Below are 21,839 nucleotides of genomic sequence, written 5' to 3'. Positions count from 1 at the left end.
CACTTTGTTACAGCTCTATTAGCTAACTAATCTGAAAGAACTTTATTTTATTAGCCCCTTAAGACTCCTGCCAAGGCCCTTTTCATCCTTTATGGATTCAGTAACTGTGCAGACTCCATCGCCCTGCCCCCCCCCCCCCTCCCTCCCTCTTGCCCCTGTCTCTCTCGATCCTTCAATCCCTCCATCTTGCATGCTTGCTCGCCCCCCCCCCCTTCTCGTACGGTGCAGCTCTGCGGTCCTCGCTGGGTTTTGCGGCGACTGTGCGCTACGGACACGCGCATGCACGTGCACGATGAGGCCACGTGAGTATTCGCTCAGCCGAGGCCCACTGCACGACAAATAAGCTACAGATCACGCCACGTGTGAAGAATAGAAAGGCACGGAAAACGTAGCGGCGGCCTTCGAGTCAGCAGGAAAATTTACTTCCAATAGTAACTCATTCAGGTGTGAAGTAACTGACCCCCCCTGACACCTATTGTTTATGTTTGCTTTCTTCCTCGAGGCATTTTTTTTTTTATTGAAAACAAATATAATGTGTGACAGATAGATGCTAAATATTCAGCACGTTGCACACAGAGATGTAACATTTGCTGTTAATGTAAAGTCATTGCGTGCAAAATGTCCGACTGTGCAGGTGCACCTTGAAGTTGATACTGGAAGGAGCACACAACAAAAAAAAAAAAAATCATGATTCCAGCCCCCCCCCCCCCCCCCCCCCCCCCACACACACACACACACAAACACATTCTGAGGCGTGCGGGTGAAATCAAGCACTCACAAGCACACACGCTGGGAGGGCTACACACCCACGTTCACTTGGACAAGTCCAATTGCTGGCCCACAGCGCTTTTCATTTCCATTCCTACATCTTACCTGCCACCGTATCAGAATGACATCTCGAGCAGCAGGACATTTCGAATGCATACATCTGATCAAGCGGACGAAAAGGCCGGGAGTCTATGAAGGCACGGCAAATGTGAAATATTTGCTATATGGGTTGCCATTATGCATTATGCAAAAGGGACAAAGGAACTGAAAATTCTTCAACATACTGTTTGTCAAGTGGATGTATTCTACGATAAAATGTGGAAGGCGCATCAAAACCCAGGAAAGGCATCAACCGCATTTGGCCAAATATTAAGATTTGCAGTTAACTACACAAACAAACAAATTATTATCATTATGTACAATGCATTTGCATTATAGACGTCCGTTATAGTGGCTGGTTTATGCCATTGACTGTATATAAAAGTGGAACACAACTTCCACTAAAATGAGGCTGCGATACCAGCAAGTGCCACTAGAGGTTGGCTCCAAAAAGCCTCCGGCTCCATAGAGTCACATTCAACTAGTCTCATAAGTCTCAGTCAATACAATTTCTCCACGAGTTATTTCGGTTTGGTTCGCTAAAGTCACTTCTTCTCATTCGTTTTTTTGGCCGTCCTTCGAAAAACAATCCCGTTCCGGTGTGTCTGTTTGATGGACAGGCCTGTGGTGCAGTCAGGTTACGGCTATCGGCGGGCGGGACGTAGTATCGGCGGGTTTCCAATCAGATCGAGTCAGATCCACCGCTCGCTCCGCCGGCTCGCCCAAATATGGTCACGACCGGCTCCAAACCGTTGGAAAACAGCAAGACGGCGCCGGCCAAAATCCAAACTTGAGGCTTCATAACGGCCGTTCAAAAATGGGTGACGTCACTGTTGGTCGCCGCTCGGTTGATACTGGCACATTCATTCTAATTGGTTGCTTGGATTTGTTGATCACGATTAAAAGATTAAATAGCGCCAGTGCAGAAAAGGCGGCAGAGGTGAGCTTCGATTCAGCAGGTGGGGTTCGGGGTTCGGGACCTCTGCTCACGCAATGCGCCAGATGTTTTTTCCCGTCATGGAGCTTCTCCATTATTTCAGCCTCTGTGCACGACTGCTCTGTGAGGCTTTGTCGGAGGAATATCAGAGCAAAACAGAAGTGACATCAAACAGGGGGCAGCTCCCTCGTGCACCTCGCTGGAGGGGAAGCTTGGACGTCTTGCGCAATATGGAAGGGCTGAAGGGCGGCCCTCACGGCAGCACCGGGCCCCATGCCAGAGGAAAGCACTCCACATGCTGGCTACACGTACACGTATGCAACACACACACACACACACACACACACACACACACACACACACACACACACACACACACACACACACACTCACTTGAGCACAGATTTTAAAAAAACATACACGCAGACAGAATCACACACACGGGCCTGGCAGAAACTTGAATAATGCCATCAGAGATATCCTAATGATATCGGAGGGCAGAGTGTGCAGGCTCGCTTTGATCTTCCCTCTCTTTCCCTCCTCATCCCTCAAAGCTTGTTACAAAGAAAGAAGCTGAGCGAAGCAGAAAGAGAACAAAAAAAAGTGAAAGAGTGAGAGTGGAAGAACCGCCAACCACCATTAAAAAAAAAAAAAAAACAAGAAGAAGAGGGATGGGATAGAATGGAGGCTTGAGGCCCAAAAAAAAAAAAAAAAAAAAAAAGTCAAACAGGTTATTCTTGCCTGGCTGTACCTGCAGAGGAGGCAGCAGACAGTTGACAGCCCACCACTCTCACAGCTGCCCCCTCGAGCTCCGGCTGAACAACGGGGATGGATTTGGCCGGAGTCGCGGTTGCAGTCCGACAGATTCTTTCTTCGAGCGGCCAAAGATAAATACAGCGTGTCTGTCTGGTGTGTCAGTCCAGCTGATAGCTGCCGGCATTAACCCCGCGCCTCCCCTACATCTGCCTCCCGTAACAGACTCGGAGAGGTAGTTTCTGATCACGGCTGTCCGTCAAATTTCAAAGCCCTCTCTCCCGGTGATAACAGAGGGAAAAGAAATTCTGCCAGTCAGTCAGAGAGAGAACGGCGTGAAACGGAGGAGTCCCGCCAGAGCGCCGTTAGTTCGAGATCACACAACTTGTTTGTGTTTGTCAGTCGGTACATCATTGTGGTGAACCGCCGTGACGACGTGTTGCGGACTGGCGGGCAAATCGGACTCCGACGGTCGTGCAGATAGATTTTTGGGGGGAATCTGACAAGGCCCGGTTGGGTCGGACGATTAGGGCCCGTGTGTGCCTGCGCCTGAGGGGCAAGGCAGCAGCTGCAGAGGCCCGAGGAATAACAAGTTGGGAGGAACCAGGACGCTGCATCTAAAGACGCATTCGGAGCAAACTGTCAGACTTTCTTGAGAGGAACGACCCCCCCAGAGAGTCCCCCCGCCCCTCCGCCCCGCCCCTCCCCAAGAACTAAACAGGTTCTAAAGCCTTTTGCAGTTTGCATTCACACCGCTAACAGGAACTCTGAAGGGACGTAGCGCGGTGTAAACATTTTCGGATGTTTCTCTTCGTCGAATGGAAGTCACGCTGTACTCCCTCTGATGCGTGCGGGCTAATTACAGCCTGGACCTTGTTGTCGGCCCATTTCTCGGCCTCCATTTGAAACTCTTACCACCGCCGATGTAAACAACTTCGTTCGTAGCTGTAGTTTACCGTTAGCTCGCTGTTTACACCGTGTTGTCAACATGGCGGTTGCCTGGGCCTCCTGTGTTCGGCCAATCGCGGTGCACTTACATCAGCGCAGTTCCTATTGCGATCGGAAAAGTACCTGTCCACGGGTAGGAGCTGAAAAAGTCCCACAAAACGGAGTTATAGGAACTTAAAAGCCACACGAAAAAAGGGGGAACTCCCACTGATGTTAAGACGGGAACACAGTTCCTGCGGTCCTTAAACACCTTCTTTTTTTCTTGGGTAAAGTCACATGATGCCATATGTGTGATTGTCATTTCCAACACAAAGTTCCTATTAAGACTTACTGCGTATAGCTGAGATATTTCACCTCGCAACTAGCCTTTATTATGATCCCAAACTATTCAGTCCAATTATATATATACATAAACATAAAAAAATATCAATGATGTTCCAGAAAGCAGCTTCTTTTCTACGTAGGACATTTATGCAAACCCAACTCTTTGTGCTATATATCAATCTAAAATGATAAAAAAAAATAAAAACGGAAAAAAAGCTTGATTTCCAAAATGTCGGCGTGTTAATTTAAGGCTTGCCAAAACAATCAATTCCAAAAAAGGGTCACACCAGCAGGCTGCTCTTGAATTACACACGTTCAACAAAAAGAAATGGGTTTTTGCATTTTTCTCATTACTCTGCCCCTGTGAGTGTGTTCCTTGTTTCATGATCAAGACAGTGTTGCCTGTCTTGCTCAGCTCCATACAAACGACATTCATGTGTGATGGGTGTCGATGCATAGGGTGTGGGGGTGGGGGTGTGGGGGAGGGGAAAGGGGCGGGGGGGGGGGGGTCTTTAGCATGCAGTGCTCTGCCTCTGTGTGTGTTTGTTTAAGTAGATAGTGTTTGCGAGAATAAGCCTCGCAGCATGAAGATAGCCTTTTTTCATGCAGGGGAATATGCTTGTTTGTGTGTGCGTGTGTGTGTGTGTGTGTGTGTGTGTGTGTGTGTGTGTGTGTGTGTAAACCACAGGGGGGATAAGGTTATGGCGGACCTGTGCGTAGGTTGTGTTGTGTTCTGCAACTTCCTGAAGGAATGAAAGAAGAAGTAATTGGCCATCACACAAAACGTTTCACAGTTGCGTCTTCACGGCTTCTCTGACTGTGTTTTTTTTTGTTTTTTTTTTTTTTAAAGAGAACTGATTACACGTCACACTTCTTTTCCGCCTTTGTTGTCGGACTATGTAAGCCAACCGATCCTGGAACACACGTCTATGCAGCCCCCTGCAGCAATCCCCACCTCATTCACTCCCCTCGACCAACACACGGGCTCACTCTGTCTCTTCTGTATAAAGTAATCACAGGTAACACGAGTATAAATGAACAACATTCTGCACATAATGATGTTTAATTTCACGTAATGATGTTTTATGTTGTCCGTGTCGCCGAGCACCTACATGCGCACATAAACCCTGTTGTAGGACCTTTGTGCTCATAATGTCTGCAGTGTGCAGCACCAAAATTAAACCTACTGCTCGTGTTTAGCCGTGTGATTTACAGGAAAATGAGACTGAAAGTCAAAACATACAAATAAGGAAAAAGAACATGTTTGGGGTTAGGAAACAAACAAACAAAAAAATAGAACAATGATGTTACCTACAGGAGTCGAACCTCTGCTTTCCACATGGCGGTCCTTGATTCATGCCACCTAGACACCCCTCCAACCCCCTAATACCACTGAAAAATGTCCTTCCTGACGTGACATTTACGTGCGTGCAAGTTTTTTTTTACAAAACGTCAAACTGTCACTCCTAGAGAGGCCAAAGCGAGGCTCGGAGAGTCTGTTTCAGCTGTGCACGCCGGGATTTCTGGCAAGGACAAAATTTGCTACCCAACAACAGGGAGGTCGACCAATCACATGCGCTCGAAGCAAATATAACCAATCGAGTTAAGGATTTTCAGGAACTACGTCTCGTCAGGAGTCCATGTTTTAACAGAGAAACGGTAAGACAGGGTAACAACAGACACATTCAGTTGAATTCTTTGTGTGTCATCTTTTTGCGGTGTCACACAATTTTAACTTCGGATGATGAATGAGTGGTTGACCGTCTGGTATTTCCTGCCCATCTCCAGTCTTTCCATTAGTCATCACGTCTGTTGTAACTACACACCCACCGCTGCCACCCCCTCCTACCGGCCACAAAGAACAAACAATGTCAAAAACACTCATTAACTTCTGTTTAAATAAAGCCACACACTGAGTATAAATATTTAAAAGACAAAGCTGGAATTTAAAAATGTGACCATATAAATACCCACAGCAGTCATTGAAGTCTCCAGAGGTTTCATGAGCAGTCTCTTGTTTTACCGATGTCCTCAAATCTTTTACAAAGCTGAATTCTACTCTTTTATTGTGTTCAAAGAAACTACAATTATGGTCTGTGATCTTGGATCCGACAAAGCTGGTGGATTGTACGTAAACTCAAGCTGGTGAGGTTGGTGGTCGGGTTGACTGTGACACAAGAGCAGCTTCGGAGATCCTTAAGTTTGGTCATTTTACGAGAGGTTTATAGATTTTCTGCCGGGAAGGAAGGAAGATTTAGAAAAAGGTAGCGATGCCGGCCGAAACGCCGGGCCGGCGCTTCCTTCCTCTGTCACCGGTTTGTACTGTCTTCCAAGATGGCAGTATAATAGGCAGCAGGTCCATTCCACCAGACAGTTGAGCGCTGTGAGAAACAGATACACAAATTTAAGCTACAGTTTTGAGTAAATGGTCTCCGCCAGCTTCGCCTCCAAACCCTCCCCCCCCCCTTTAGCTGTCACATAATGGCTGCAGTGATGTACTGCGATGCCTGCCGAGCGCTCGGTCGTTATCTGTCGCTGTAACGGTAACAATAGGGCCCCCTTCTCCTTCATATGCCACTCTCACCGGAGTAAAACACAGCGGGGTCGTCTTTTACAAGCGTCGCACTCATTCCGCACAACGCTTTCCCTGCAGTTGAAAGCTTGACACTCTATAAACACAATATATGGAGGGAGAAAATGAAGAGAACGCCATAATAAGCGATGGAGTTGGAGGGGGCGGGGGACGGCACCCTTGAACACAGCAATTAATCAATTAGTCGGAGTGAATCAATACTCCCCGCCCAGCTTGGCGGGCTGACAGCACTCAGGTGTAATTAAAATTGTAGCTATTGACAAATCAAGATGGATGGAGCACTTCTTTTCTGTCCTGCTCGGCTGAGAGAGAGCGAGAGCGGTGAATGCGTGCGCGTTTGCGCGGGCGAGTTTCGCCTCTGCGAGCGTGCGGCGAGGCTACCTGCAAGCGACCTTGAGCCGAGGTCGAGCGGCAGTAACGCCGCGGGTCAAAGCCCGGCGCCCAAAGATCCATCTCACTCCGTCACCTTCCATTATCGTTGGGTTATTCCCATTAAGTCTACAGCTAAGAGTGTTAAGTGATTTGGTCATGTGTGAAGTGTATCCAAGCGAACGATGATCAAGATGTTAATCTGCATTCGGGTAGCTGTTCGACTGTAATGTGTAAAAAGAAGAGCTGCGAAAGCGCAAGGCTCTCTCAAAGGGAGGGAGGGGGGAACCGCTCTTCCACCTTAAAGAGTCGTATAAAGGCGGCATCTCAATTAGCAGGTGATATCAGATCCTAAACCAACGAATAGAAAGCAGTAGGGGAGCTGGATGTGGTGATGGATGAGCAGCTGGTCGGGGAAGCGATCACGAGCTCGTCTGACTTCCAAGGGATAAAAATGTCAGACAAAGTTTCAAATAAAAAGGCTTTGATTAGCCTCCGGTTAATTAGTAATGCTGCCATCACCCCCCCCCCCACACACACACCCCCCACCCGCCCTTCACCCCCTCCCCTCTGTGTGTCGCTCTATTTATGAGGTACATCTGCTAACAAAAAAAAAAGAAAATCATTGGAACAGTGCTTGGTGTTTACATGAGGCTTGGCAGGAGTCAAAAAGAACTCTTCAAAAGCAATATCATAGCGTCCATGATCAATGCACAAACACCAGCAGAGAACATTCTGTTTTTTCAGAGATGTGAAACGTCTCTATTGAGGCGACCGTGCCTTTAATTCTCTCGAGTCCGGCTCTTGAGAATCTGACAAGGACAAGAACAGGAAAATAAGAACAATGTTACATTAATTTAAGCACAGTTCTCAAAGCGGTGCCACCGAAAGCAGTCATTTATTGTTCTGTTAAAAGGTGGCGGAAATATTGCCCCCCCCACACACACACACACACACACACACAGCCGAGGAGACGTCGGATCGTTGCGTTCGCCCGTTTGTACCTCTCAATCAGTTCAAAGTGTGTATATTCATTAGCTTATTAACACACACACAACAAAAAAAACGAGACAATCTAACAACTGCGGAGGAAGGGATGCATCATTTAGTACACCCTCTTTTAAAAGCTTCAGAAAAGAAATCCAGTAATTGTCAGCAGTATGAAAAATTCAAACAGCGCCTCTTGTGCCGTCTACTCCACTGACAAGTGCAAAGAAATGGGGCTGGAAGATCAAAAGATGCACAAAATTGTATGAACGGTAACATATCAAACTCTGATGCCTGCTTGGTTCATTTTTACAGGCGTTCTTGCTAAAACTTTGCTTTCCTGCGTATTCACACTATTTAAGAATCATCCACCTACTCTCGCCCTTCCTCATCTTCAATATATATCCTGCTTATCTCGGGAATACAGCGAGATCATGTGGATTTGAAGACAATCTATTCGTCAGTGTGTCAACAGGCTCGAACAAATGGTGCACACTATTCAATTTCCAATCGACAGTTGACCTTTCCCAGGCAGAAATCAGGACTTTTAAAAACCCAAGCCAAGTTATCAAAACTTACTACCGAACGACAAATACCAGCCAGTATCAGAGCAATTTGGTCTGAATATTAGAAGTATTGAAATTCGGCAGAACAACCCTATAGAGGCAAGTTTCTTGAGATCGTTCGCATATTTCCATTGAATGTAAACAATCATTTTCACGTTGCTCCAATCCCGCATAAAAATGATTGCTTGACTGCAAATGCATCACAGACGTTACGCTTCGGAGAGTCGTTAGGTTTTTGTCATCAAATTCGGCCAATTGATAAAAAAAAATAAATAAATAAATTTTAAAAAGTGTGTAAAATAGTCGGCTAGCAGATTATAGGCGTCGGATGCTTCCGTGTAAAGGATTTCGGCCGAGATCACTTCTGCCGTGACTGCCTTACCTGGGGAATTACAGAACCTCTGGTACCGAAAGGTTACGGCGCCACAACGGGGAAACATATTCAAATGTCATTAGACAATTGAATCCAAAAACATAGCCTCTGAAAATAGAAAGCCCATTCAACCCCAAAAATGAATAAACATAATCATTCGTTCCATAATGTGTGAGTAATAGCTCATAACAGCAAGGTTATCCTCCGAATGCATCTGGAAGCGGGAAAAAGTCGCACGTTCTAATAGTTCTCTTCATTCTGCGTTATTATTATGTAAAGCATAAAATGTGTTCTCTCATCAAATCAAAGCACCCTACAAATCAAAGTTAAGGCAATTACAATCTTATTCCACCCTTTCAAATGGCAACAGCTGTTTCCCTTGGTCAAAATTGCAGCATAATTGCACACGGTAGCATATGGTTATGGCTGATTAATCCAACTGGGGGTGAAGGCCCCATTATTCCTGCATGGGATGGGTAAATAGGCAGCGGATCCGAGTGCCGGGTAGACGGGTAATGAAATGGCGAAAAAGGGAATGGGCCTTTGATGAGATGTCTGTTAAAGATGGCGTGATTGTCAGAATCGATTCAGACCCTCCAATATCCCTATCCAAGCAATTAAATGGATCTGCTCGTCATTCGGCTTCTCCGAGACAGAAACATGCCGGTGGTGCAAAGCTAGAACTAGGAAACAAGAGCAGTTTAGCCTGAATGCCTTTTCATTTACAAAATATCTCGAAGCATTTATAACTTAATGCCCCATCATGAAGTCTATGAACTGGAAATGCAGCTTTCCCGCCGCCGCCTCCTCATTTTGCTCATCCAGCGGCGCCGGGACATTGTTATGGCTCTGAGGGGAGCTCGGTGTGTGGCAGCGTGTCAAAGTTTGCGATAGTTAGGACTGCTTACCGGTCTGTAGGCTCATACCGGCCACCACTTGTATACAAGACGCACAGCCACAAGCGCGCGCGCGCGCACACACACACACACACACACACACACACACACACACACACACACACACACACACACACACACACACCTTATATACGCATGCAACTCCACTGTTCACCTGCAGACACTCGCGCTCACACAAAACACCTACCCCGGGGTGGGTGGGGGGCAGCAATTACTGGGTTCAGAGGTGGTTTCTCGAGCCCCCCCACCCCTCCAGCCAATCTGAGCGCATTTCAATTGTGAACACATGAGGATCCACATGAGAGAGTTGGGTTTGGGGGGGCCTCCCGAAGCCAGTGTCACTCCGAGGTCCGCTCTCATTTCCATCTAGCCGGATGAGGGGAGGATGATGGTAAACAGGCCTTGACTTTGGCTCCCCTCCCGCCTGCGGCAGCATGCATAATGGCCCTCTTAAATAGCGAGAGAAAAGTTCAAGTCCATAATCACATCCGTACCTCTCGCTTATTATTGCGCTGCGGTCATTTCGGAGCCCGGTTTGAAGGACATGTGCAGGAGCAGATCTGAGGCACTGAATCTGATAAAAAAAAAAAAAAATTTAAAGTACAGAAGGCCCCCAGATGCTAATTTGGGAGGCTGTAAGACTGCAGAACTGTGGGTTAACTTGCCTCAGCAAATATGGGAACGCAGCGATACGCTTCCACCACGGTGATATTAAAACAAGGTGGAATGTGCTCCCCCTGAATCCCTCAATCCATTCTCAGCTCGAAAAAAAGCTGCTACACTCCGGAGCTTTTATTGTTGCAACTCGCACTCAGTAGATCGAAAAAAAAGGAGCAGAAGCTTCAAAAGGGAAAAAAAAAAAAAAAAAAAAAACGCTGCAGCGTTCCTACTGAAAGCCAAGTACGATGAACATGTAAGCTATCGGCGCTCTCCTCACTGTGCATCAAAGGCTAAATGCTAACACCTGTAAATAAAGGTGCACCAACGCACAGGTTTAACAAATGCACAGAAATGTAAGACCCTCGTGTACAAGTAAACGTGCTCTCATTAAAAACACAGGCCACAAATTGAGCAATCGTTTCTGGGGAGGTAATCCAGTTTGCCCTTTTGCAATGTGAAATGATCAAAGGAGCTGTGTAAGACTATGTCACAGTAAAAAAAAAATTATTTTTTTAAATTTAAAAAAAAAAAAGACAATCAGGACTAGCGGTTTAATCCAGTTCACTCACAGCCCCAATTAGGAAAAATGGCTGAACAAAGACATCAGCTCGTCACTACTAAAGCCAAACGAGAGTGGGTTCTCTGTTGGTTTTTTTTTGTTTGTTTTAATTGACAACAACTCCAAATTGTTTTCAACCCCGCAGGTCGTTTGGCGCTGACCCTTTGCCCGTCTCAGTGTAGAGTGACAATTCCCAGCTGGACCAGGGTGGCCTCTTTTCCCAGTTCCAGAGCCCAAATTAATAGCCATGCAAATACAAATAGGACAGCGCTGGCAAACACTAACCGGACTCCTTTGTGCCGCGTTCCAAGGCAGCGGGCAACATGACAGGGGCTTAAAAAGAGACTATTTGTGAGTAAGGACTGCCGCATCTTCGCCCCCAGCGTGACGCTTCGTTTTCTGGTCAAACTGTCTGAGCTGCACGGCACTTCGGAGGGGGGGGGAGAAAAAAAGAAAAGAAGAAACAGTACAATCCTAAATCTTTTAAATCAAATTGTCATTTATTGAGGTCACTTAACTGGCATTTCAAAAGAGCAGGACTGGCTGAAATTTCAGGGATTAAACTTTGTAAAACTGAGAAAGAGAAATGAAAAGTGGCCGGCATGCCAATGAGGGAATTTAGAAGCAAATGTAGTCCCTGAAAAAGATAGCTGTGAAATGGTATTGATTATGCCTCAGCATTGTTACCTAGCAGCACCCTCTGAGGAGCGAGCCCATGCCGTTGGCACCACTTTTATGCCATCTCGCTCCAAGTTAGGCTGACCTTATCTTCACCTGCTGCATTAAAGTATTAAAGCCCGGGTGGGATTTTCGGTTTTAGAGCCACGAAATCCAAAGTCCTTCCAAAAAGCCTGAATATCCGAAAAACAGTCGCTTTCGGGTGAGTTCAAGGGAATGTTTTTAAGCCTTTTATGCTCGTCTGTATCAACGCATCCACTGCACGGAGGCATGTTATTTCTAGTCGGGTTTTTAGGAGTTCTGTAGTCGTACAGCCACAAGTGTATAATCAGCCTGTCGACGCACTGAGCGCTTAGTGGGGTACCGACACAGGGAAGGTGGCCGTGTCCCGCTAGCTCCGTCAGCGGGCGCTCGGACCGAGATCGGCCCGGCGACGGTTGATGGTGGCGGGAGCGTCATCGGGGAGCTCGTTTTCTTCAAGTCACAGTGAGACATCGACGACGCGGGTAGTCGAGCAACAGGACAAACGTGGTCACCTCCTGCTCCAAAGCCCTCGGTAATAGCAGAGATGGCGCCGGCCAGGTGCCGAACTCGAGGCGTCACAACGGCCGTTCACAAAAACCGGCGGGCGACGTCGCTGCCGGTCCGCCGCGGTCGGACAAATAACCGGAGCTTGTTTACGGTCGCGCGCATCTGTGACTGCACTGCAAGACGCGTTGCAATGTATCCGCAGGAGGAGGGTGCGAAAAGTGCTGAGCTGTGTTTATGGCCATCAGTAGGTGAGAAGTTCACTAATAGACTTCTTCAGATTGGTTCCAAAGATCCGGGCGGCGGCGCCTCCGGCCAGAACCAAGCTGGACAGGGAATAAACACGAGGAGTGGAATTAAGAAGCATGAATGAAGGAACGTGTCAGGTCATGCAGATGAATATTAATGTATCTAAATAAGGATATCACCGAAAATGTGTCAATCTGTCACCGCCGCCGCCTCCTCCTCCTCCTCCTCCTCCTCACACTCACACATTGATGCTGGTGTTCTGACACTTCTATATTCTCAATAATTCGTAAACACAAATGTCCACTCTTGTCTAAAAGCTATATTCTTTGACGTAACGCGTGATAAACTGAGGACAGTACGTGACGTTTACTGACTTATTGCAGGTTTCTGTTTTTATTTCTGTTATGGCGTTGTCATGTGCGAGGCCATTAGCATGCTCTTGGTCTAATTTGGGTGTTTTTTTTTCCCCCGTGAGAGTGTGCCGACAGAGTCCCACTTAGAAACACTCTTAGCTTCTTGGACTGACTGCTATTGCGAAACCGGGGTGGGGCGGGGGGTGGGGGGGGCCCGGATCAATAAACACAGTCCCACTCCAAAAAGCTCTGGAAGTGCTTTCCAGAAAGAAAAACGAAAGGTCTTTGAGCTACAACTCTCCCTCTGTCTCCGTCTCCGTCTCGCCACCACCACAGACCTTGGGTGGGAAGTTTTGTTTTATTGAATGTAGCGCAGTGAAACTTGAGACATCCCTCAGAGAAATCTATCAGTGGACTTTGACCGTGAGTTTTCTTGCCAGCCCTGAATACTAAAAGCGATACGTTGTGACCTTTTTGCCGAAGTGCTGGCTGCGGGGATCTAGGACAGCAGCACTTTTTTCTTTTTTTTTACTTCTTCTTGTTCTTCTTCATCTTCTTCATCGTCGTCTTCTTTTTGGAAAAATCATTTCACAGGGCACAGCTGCTACAAAGAAACAGCGATCCCAGTCTGTCAATTAAGATGAGTGACAAATCAGGACATTTGTAGTCTGGAGACATGCTCTCGACCCCTCTGTCGCCACAAATCATTCGCACGCCCATCTCAATCGCTTCGCTTTCTACGTTTTACCGAATCCCGTCAGGCCAATTTCAAATAATCCTAAAAAAAAAAAAAATTTAAAAACAATAAAGAGCACTTGTATCTGCTGCCGAATAAAAAGTGTGACTCATCAAAAGACCAAAGGTTGCTTTGAAGGGGAACAGAAAAATGATCAATAATCTCGATTTTGAAGTGTCTTTTCATCTGAATACACACTTCTTCAGACGGTTGCCGTCTGCGTTGCACCTCTGAAGGGATTTGGCTTCTCGAGCGTACGCGCAGAAGACGACGCGTTACATCAAGGAAACAGACGATGAAAACCTGAACAACACAACAATCTAACACTGCCACTCGCAACTGCGGCTTCAGCCTCGTCATCTGAAAGCCATCGACTCGGCTTGTTGAAAACGTCCGCGGCACGTCTCTGATTGTGCGGCCTATTTGGTCGCCTGTGCCGAGAACACGTCCAATTTGACTTTTTCTTCTTGAAGCGGCCGAGAAGGTTCGCTCCAAACTGTGTTCCAAGCGTTTCCTTCCAGTCGCACAATTTCCATCCAATCTCCAAACAGATTTAAAAAGATGGAGACGCCATCCTTGACTTCTATTATCGTGTCGAGGCCCGTGTCCAACACAGTAAGCTAAAAACAGACCGCCGCTACGCAAACGTGGTGTGCGTCCTCGCCACACAAACGGCATGAAATAGCCGATTTCCATGCGAGCGGCGACCCTGCAGCTATACACACACACACACACACACACACACACATTGTCATAACCACAGTTATGGATGTTAATCTGAGCACCACGCCTCTGACAGAATGAAGTCCTCAAGTCCCTATAAAGCTCCTGAAGTGGCGCTGTAGTCAGTCAGCCTAATCTGTGAGATGCAGAAGTATGTATGCCAAACATGACATTCAATAGAGTCCTCCCCCGCCGCTGCCAGATCCAAAATAGACGTGTTAGAAATGACAAAACCAGCAGGCGAGCCCAGCATTGTCTCGGCATGACCTCAGTAAACGAATGGGAATGAACAGTGGGACACGACGGACGGCTCTTATAACTGTCACTTTAAACAAAATATCCAGGGCAAGTTTGGAGGATGGCTTTTTTTAAACTCGATTTAAGGGAGATGGGAAAAAAAAAAAAAGAAGAGTGTGCGCTCATGTGTCAGCATTTAAAAAAAACAAAAAAACAACAGGGTGTTAAAGGGTCTTTGGTCGGAACACAGACTGTTGTTGACAGAGCAAATGCACATATTCTAGCCATCAGTCAGGTACTTATGAAGTTTATTTATCTACATTGAGACTTTTTCCTCTTTTCTCCGCTGCGCGCAAATGCTGATGAATGACAATAACCAAAATAAAAGAACAGAAGATCGTCCCCCTCTCCGCTCACCAAGCCCAAAAAAGCAAAGACTTCACAGCGCCCCGGTCTGATGAAGGCTGCTTTCTCCCGTCGTTAAAAAGCTGTTTCGGTGGACTGGTCATTAAAAATGTGGCAAGCAGTAGCTGACATGTCCATCCAGAGGCACGCTGCTCGCCTCATCATGTTCTTTAATCATTGGGTTGGAAAGAGAGAGCGGCCCACACCGGGGGTCACTTTCAATGAGCCGCGCTCCGAAACGGTCTGAAGAGAGTCCAATTAATTCCTACATTTTCTGACCCAGGAGCGACTACGTAATGGGGCGCTGCTGGATGGACGGAGCATGGGGGGGTAAGGGGGGAGGGGGGGGGGGGGGGGAGAGTGATTGGCAGCCTTCATCCCCAGCATGCACAGTCACAGGAGTGCGTGTTGCCTTACGAACCCATCTGAAAATATAAAAAGGCGGAAAAAAACAAAAACAAGGGCAAAGCCTTCTCCCGGGCCACCGCTGTAAATAATGGGTTTCTTCTTTAACTTGCTTGGTTAAATAAGCATTGGGGGATTGGGGGGAGGGGGGGGGGGAGTACTGGGGGGGGGGGGGGGGGGGCAAGCTCTCAGAATCAGATACAGATACAGCCGGAGAGAGAGAGAGAGAGAGAGAGAGAGAGAGAGAGGAAACAACAATGTCAGGATTCTTAATCCCGGGGACACGGGAGTTATCAATCTCCTGTAAATGTCAGGCGTTAAGATATGCCCTCACGAATGATGGATATCTGCCTCGTTTGTTCCCCCCCCCCACCCCCCACCCCCCACATCTTTTCGACATCGCATTATTGAGTGACCCCCACAGAGGGCTTACGGTCTATATCTCCAGAGGTAATACTCTCTTGCTCGCAGCGGCAGCAACACCTGAATCCATAACCGAGTGTAGCGGGAGAGGGTGCAGCGAGAGGGAGGCGAGGAGTCTGGGAGTGTCAATCAGAGTACGTACCGATAGCTCCAAACAAGTGAACATGCCCATGAATGACGGGTCAAACGTACGGAGAGGTTTGTACAGCCTGTGGTGCGAAAGCGTGTGAAAGAGTGAAGACAGCCCCTCATTTAAGAGATCATCATTCTTCCATTTTCTATAGCAATTAAGATGCACTCTGCTGAGGACCCCCCCCCCCTCTCCCCCCCCCCCAACCCCCACCGGAGCCACCTCAAGGACCCCACAGGTGCCCAACCCCTGTCCTCGCCGCTGATATAAACGTACGTTCAAAAACGTCTCCATCAAAGCGACGGTGATGTCTCTCATCCTGATACGTCTCCGACCCAGCTTTCCTCCCATTAAAAAAAAAAATGGAATCAATGGTGGCATCATCTTGAAAAGACTAAATGCAGCATTAAAACTAACACCTTGAAGGCATGTGTTGGGGGGGGGGGATGGGAAAAAAAAAAAAAAAAATGGAAGACAGCCTGAGGTTCCAGTACAGCCTCCCTCTTGCTGGGCACCAGAGACACAGAGATATTACAGGGATCTGGCGGGATTACTGCGATGAGAAGTTGAGTCGTTCTCCAGCTCTGGCTACAACTCATGAAAAATAAAATAATAATATTTGGCTTAAAATTTGTTAAAAAAAAAAAAAAAAAAAAAAGGAAAACAAACACAGAGTCCCTGCAAACTGCCACACTTTGGCTGCAGCTCCTCTCTGCTCAATAACTCTCAGAAAACCAAGACATTTTTTTTGTTGCATTTAATACTTCACGTGCCCCGCGTTCATCGCTCGCACATCGATATGTACCGAGTTCATGTTGCGGCGCCTTGTTTGCCGCGCGCTTTAATAAAAAAAAAATAAAAAAAAAAAGGAGATTCCGGGAGGGAGAGGATGATTAATTCATTAGGACTTATTAATCAGCTTAACATTCTAACAGCTTGGCGTCTAATGACACGTGTCATTAGGAGCGCTCGTTACATATGTTCCCACAATCCGGAGAGGACAGCAAGTTGTAAATATAACGTCGGGTCTTCCGACTCCTCTCAAACTCGAGCGGCATCAAATGCAGAAACATTAACGAGTGTGATCTGAAGTTTGGGATGCGTGTGAAGTTCAGAGGAACACGCGTGTGGAGAAAGTCTCCTTGAAATGTTTGATCAAGGAAATAACAGCAGCGGGGGGGGGGGGGGGGTGCCGACGCGCGCGTGCGTGTGTGTGCGCGCGCGACTTGGAGCCTAATGAGGAAATTGTAAACTATCAAAATCCGAATAATGAAGAAATCACAGGTTTCGATGCCACCACACCTGAAACGCGTCCACACACAAACAACACAGCGAGGGGGAACCGGGAGACGCCGGTGCGGGCCTGCGCGATGACTAACCCGCACCGAGCCGGAGTCGGTGCCGGTTAGTTTTCCCCCCCCCACCACCACCACCCACACCCACCCATCTTACCTTGAGCTTGTGTGGAGCGGATGAATAAGGAAAAACATAAAATCCATGTGGCGCGCCACATCGATCTGCTCCAGGAGTCCTCCAACATGGTCCCCAAACCGGGCAGACTGGACGACGACAACAACAACAACAACAACAACAAGTGCCCGGCGAGATCGAAATAGCGCCCGAGTCCCGGTGGTTGTGCTTCTGCCGCTGGCTCTCTCTCTCTCTCTCTCTCTCTCTCTCTCTCTCTCCCGGTCCGAGACCACTCGAGTCGGGCAAAGCGCACCGACGGCGGGGAGCGCGGGGAAACCGAGCCGCGAGGCGAAATTCGGTCAAACGGTCTGCGTGCGTCTTAACAGTCTTAAAACGTGTTCCACAACAACAACAAAAAAACCACACAAAAAAAAAATAATAAAAAATAAAAAAAAACCCCGTTGGGTTGTTAAATGGTGTTCCTGTGAGAGCCGAAGCAGCGCGCTTGGTCTTTTCCTTTTGAAGAGCAGGGTGCAACTCGAGTCCGATGAATCCAGGTTAAGTCCAGATCTCTCGCTGCACCTGTGAGAAGGCGAAAGCTGCGCCTCGGTACTTTTTCACTCCCGGCTGAGCGTCCTTGAGATGCCGTTTCTCTTCCTCTTCTTCTCCCGGTACTTTCAACTTCAACCCTCCCAGCGTCCGAGTGGTTTCAGGTTGTTTTTTCTTCTCGTCCAGAGCAGAGACTTTTTTTTTTTTTTTTGTTCCCCCCCCCTCGAATCCCTTTTCCTCTGTAAATGAAGAGGAGCGCCAGATACGGAGCGCACACACACGGACACGCACACGCGCACACACTACACCCCCCCCCCCCCCGTAAAGTTCCTCCCCACAGCCCCGGTGACAAGGTCGGCGATTCAGTTAGACGAGCGGCACCGAGAGGAAGTTGAGCGGCTCGCGGAGCGGACAAGGAGGGCGGCGGGAGGGAGAAACTTACAACGCCGTTACAGTATCATGGTCGGAGCCTGGAGGAGGAGGAGGAGAAGGAGGAGGAGGAGAGCCCGGCTGCCGGTGTGCGTCGGATGAGGACGAGTCCCGGGTTCTTCATGAAGTAACGCTGTGAGCTGCTGTTGGAGCGGCGCAGCGCAGGTTGCCACCACGCGGCCAAGGGCGGAACTACATCCTCTCCAATTTAAAAAAAAAAAAAAAAAAAAAAAAAAAAAAAAAACACAGGATTTTCAGGAGAGGATTTTCTTTGCTTTCCACATGTGAAAAAAGGTGGAATGAATAGGCCTACAGTCCTTTGGAACACGTGTTCTGCTTGTCGTGCCTGTGTTCGTGTGCCTGTATTGACTTACTGACCTGTTTTTGTATAATAATTATAAGGATTTATAGTTCAGCTGCATTTTATATTTTTGAGCAGTTGTTTTTTGCAGCACTCTTCTAAGCATGGCTGTATTGTTTTTTTCCTTTATAGCTGAATTCCCCCATGCTTTGTTGAGGTGCGTGACATGAATAGAAAAAAGACACACATGGCTGTGAAAAGTCTTTTACAGAGCCAGGACTGGAAGTGCTGCATGTTATCTTGTCTGCGTTCTGCCTGTGTGGCAGAAGAATGAGGACAAGGAGGAGGACGGGGTGAGAAAAGAGTGATTGGAGGACAGATGGAGGAAGAGAATATAGAGAGAGAGAGGAGAGAGAGAGTGGGGGGGGGGGGGGGTTTCGAGAGTGACTGAGCAAATGTTGTTTCCAAAATGACAGTATCAGTAAAGTAGAAGTCGAGGGAGAGAATGAGAGAGCATGACTGAGCAAATGTTCCTGTCTTGAAAATGACAGTGCCTTGCCAGGAGAAAGCAGGAGTGCTTAATGTTTGTAATGTTTTTACAAATGGCGAGGCCCATCTAAGCCACCACAGGGCAGCCAGGAAATAATGCACCATGGTAATAGCTTCTGTTATTTCTCAGCGTGATTTTCAGCCTCCTTTTGGCTCTCTCCCTCTTATCCAAAAATGTGATACCTTGCACAAAAGTTAATAATAGGAGCGTTAACATCAGGGAAACCAAGGCAGGAGTGCTTCCTCGGCCACCCCCAGGGCTGCTCAGGGACCCGATTTAGATTTTTCATAGTACTTACTGTGACTGAACTCAGCAAGAGGGTAATTTAGAAAATCCCTGGACACAGTGTTTTGAGTCACATATTTCTGCACACAAGTGGCAAAGCCATTTGTTTGTGATTTTATTTTTATTTTTTTTCCCCTTCCTCTTTTCCCTGCAGATGCCAACACCGCCAGGTGCTAGGTCCTGGTGTTGTTGAGCAGCGGCTAGCTCTGATCGCAGGTGTTAAGGCAGCTCACTGAAAGCTGTATTCACTTCAGTATGAGACACCCTCATGCTATCTGAACCCTGAGTCAACCACACACACACACACACACACACACACACACACACACACACACACACACACACAGTAATGATGATTCAGAGTTGTTCAACTGCAATTATTTCAAGTTACTTTTGACTTTTGCCTTCAAAATTTATTGGGGGTGGGTGGCCCGAATATAGTATCACAATATTTCCTGGTTCTTCTGAGATAATAAAGTTCTTTACCATATGAAAATAACGCAGTTTTCATTATTAATTTCAGAACATACAAGTGCAACAAAATAAGTGTTATCGTTTTTTGTTCCAGCCTAAACGTAACAAAAAAAAACTATAACATCTAACTTTAACTATCCCTTCGACTATTCAGTAAACACATGTCTCTGTGATCTTTTGTACAGCTGACCTTTTGTAACCAAACAACTTCACACTACTGAACTCGCTGTTTGCAACTAACTCCTCCACCATGGGGCTGCTCTTAAACATGACCTTTGCTGTGTGTAACATACGCAGGATAACAGTGTGACATCATTATATCAGTATGTCAAAATCTTGCCATTATACAACCCAGTAAACCCCAACCATGTCTTTTTTCCTAATAGTTTAATTTTCCTGTAAATCACATGGCTGTATGCATGCAGTAGGTTTGCTTTTCTATCACTACAGGAAAACATGAAACTGTCACACCGAGTGAGGCCAAAGCGTGGGTATCTCACGTTTTGCTGTAGTGGACCGGCGTGTCTATTTCACGTTTTGCCGTGATACCGCGTTGCATTTTAACAACACGGATCATTTTTTACAATAAAAAAAAATTACACCGATAACGTCGTTAACAATACAGTATGTACTTTCCAATAAAGACCATAACAAGTTATGACTCTTTCATTTCACAAGTTATATTTTACCTTGGAGCTTAACCTTTTTAACCACTGCCCACAGCAGCCACTGATTTATATTTATTTCTGTTAAAAATGAAAATTTGGTATTTTGAACATGATGTTCACTGTTACATTACGAATTGAACATATTTTAACACAAGAAAAGATTAGAAATTAGCGGCTCCCTGGTTTGGTAGAAAGGTAGGATGTTTTTCAGACCAACTGGATGTGATTTAAAGTGGTTTAAAATGAGTTATTTGCCTGAAACCTGAAAAAAAAAAATCCCTGGTATAGCGAGATATTCACACCCGCTGCTTTTACCACTGGACTGACTCCAAAAAACACTCTCACCATTTCCAATGAAAACTCTCGTCCACACCTTTCCCAAACAGCACGTCTTTCAGACTCTTCCCCCTGACCGAAGCTTCAACCGTGAAGCGCAGCGCTGACAATAAAACCCAGCTCTCATTTCATTCTATGAACAAAGTAAAAGAGATGCTCAGGGATAAAACTCCCAACTCCATCTTCTGAGGCCTTGAGGAGAGCAACATATAGGAAAACTAGAGAAGAGGAGCGGTGTCTTTGAACAACAAAAGGCTTCAATGTTTGAAAAATCCCCGTCCTGATCATCAGGTCAGACTTTCACCTGGTGAGGACTTTACTTCGGATAAAGTAAAAAGTCCTGAGCACAAATAGACTCATAAACACATAAAAAGGGAAGTAATATCAGAGAAATTGTCTATTGGCTGCCCAGATGAAAAGACAAGAGGGCAGAACTTTGAGAGAGAAGATAAAGCCTGAGGGAAGACTCTTGAGTGCTTCAGAAAGATCTGTGAAGTTCACCTCCTCCACACATCCATCACTCAGCTGTCCTGATGCATAACTGACCCCAGTGATAACTGGAGGGTACCAGCGAATACATTAACGTCCAATGATATGTTTCCACAAGATAGCGTGGCCTGTAAACTGACCCACCTAAAAAAAACAAAAAACAGTAGTGAAGCAGAGCAGGAGATGCAGGTTTGTCCTTAAATATAAGGCTTACTACCATTTATCAAACATTGTGTTAATTAACAACCATTTTAGGAGCGCCATCAAAGGATCAGTGGATCTTCTCAACCAAACCGAACGCTCCATCCTCTCCTCCGCCAGTCCGGCCAATCTCACTCGAGGTTTAATGAATCAGAACGAGTGGGAGATAATGGGAATGGGAGCTCAGTGGGAGGCTGATGGGGGTGATGAGCGTATTACCTCCGAGGCCAATTACAATAAAGATCTGTCATCGTCTCCCTCTGATAGAAGGAGGCTCGCGGCCTCCCACGGGGCTCCGCTGACCATCGCAACAACCCCCGAATCAACACAAGGAAGCGTTAAACACCACACGGCCGACAGTATGCACGAATCCACCTCCCACAGTCAAACAACCTTCCGACTTAATTACAGCTCCCTTAAATAATGA

The 21,839-nt window shown here is 46.9% G+C and overlaps 1 protein-coding gene across 6 annotated transcripts in view; it reads right to left on the bottom strand.

Annotated features, from left to right (window-relative positions):
* sdk2b (sidekick cell adhesion molecule 2b) overlaps window positions 1–17,970 on the bottom strand; it is a 245,145-nt gene extending 227,175 nt beyond the window's left edge. For all 6 annotated transcript variants that reach the window (XM_069160207.1, XM_069160211.1, XM_069160208.1 and 3 more), the window contains exon 1: window positions 17,173–17,970. In XM_069160207.1, the coding sequence (XP_069016308.1) occupies window positions 17,173–17,260 (88 nt within the window). In that variant the 5' untranslated portion in view covers window positions 17,261–17,970. The remainder of the gene's footprint in view (window positions 1–17,172) is intronic.
* Between the last annotated feature and the right edge of the window lie 3,869 nt (window positions 17,971–21,839).

This window comes from Embiotoca jacksoni, unplaced genomic scaffold (genome assembly GCF_022577435.1).
Source record: "Embiotoca jacksoni isolate LCO1_2020_lvr unplaced genomic scaffold, fEmbJac1.0.p SCAF_26, whole genome shotgun sequence".
In the NCBI taxonomy this organism is placed as follows: domain Eukaryota; kingdom Metazoa; phylum Chordata; class Actinopteri; family Embiotocidae; genus Embiotoca; species Embiotoca jacksoni.
Note: the sequence above shows the minus strand (reverse complement) of the source record. Positions and strands in the feature narration are given on the sequence as shown.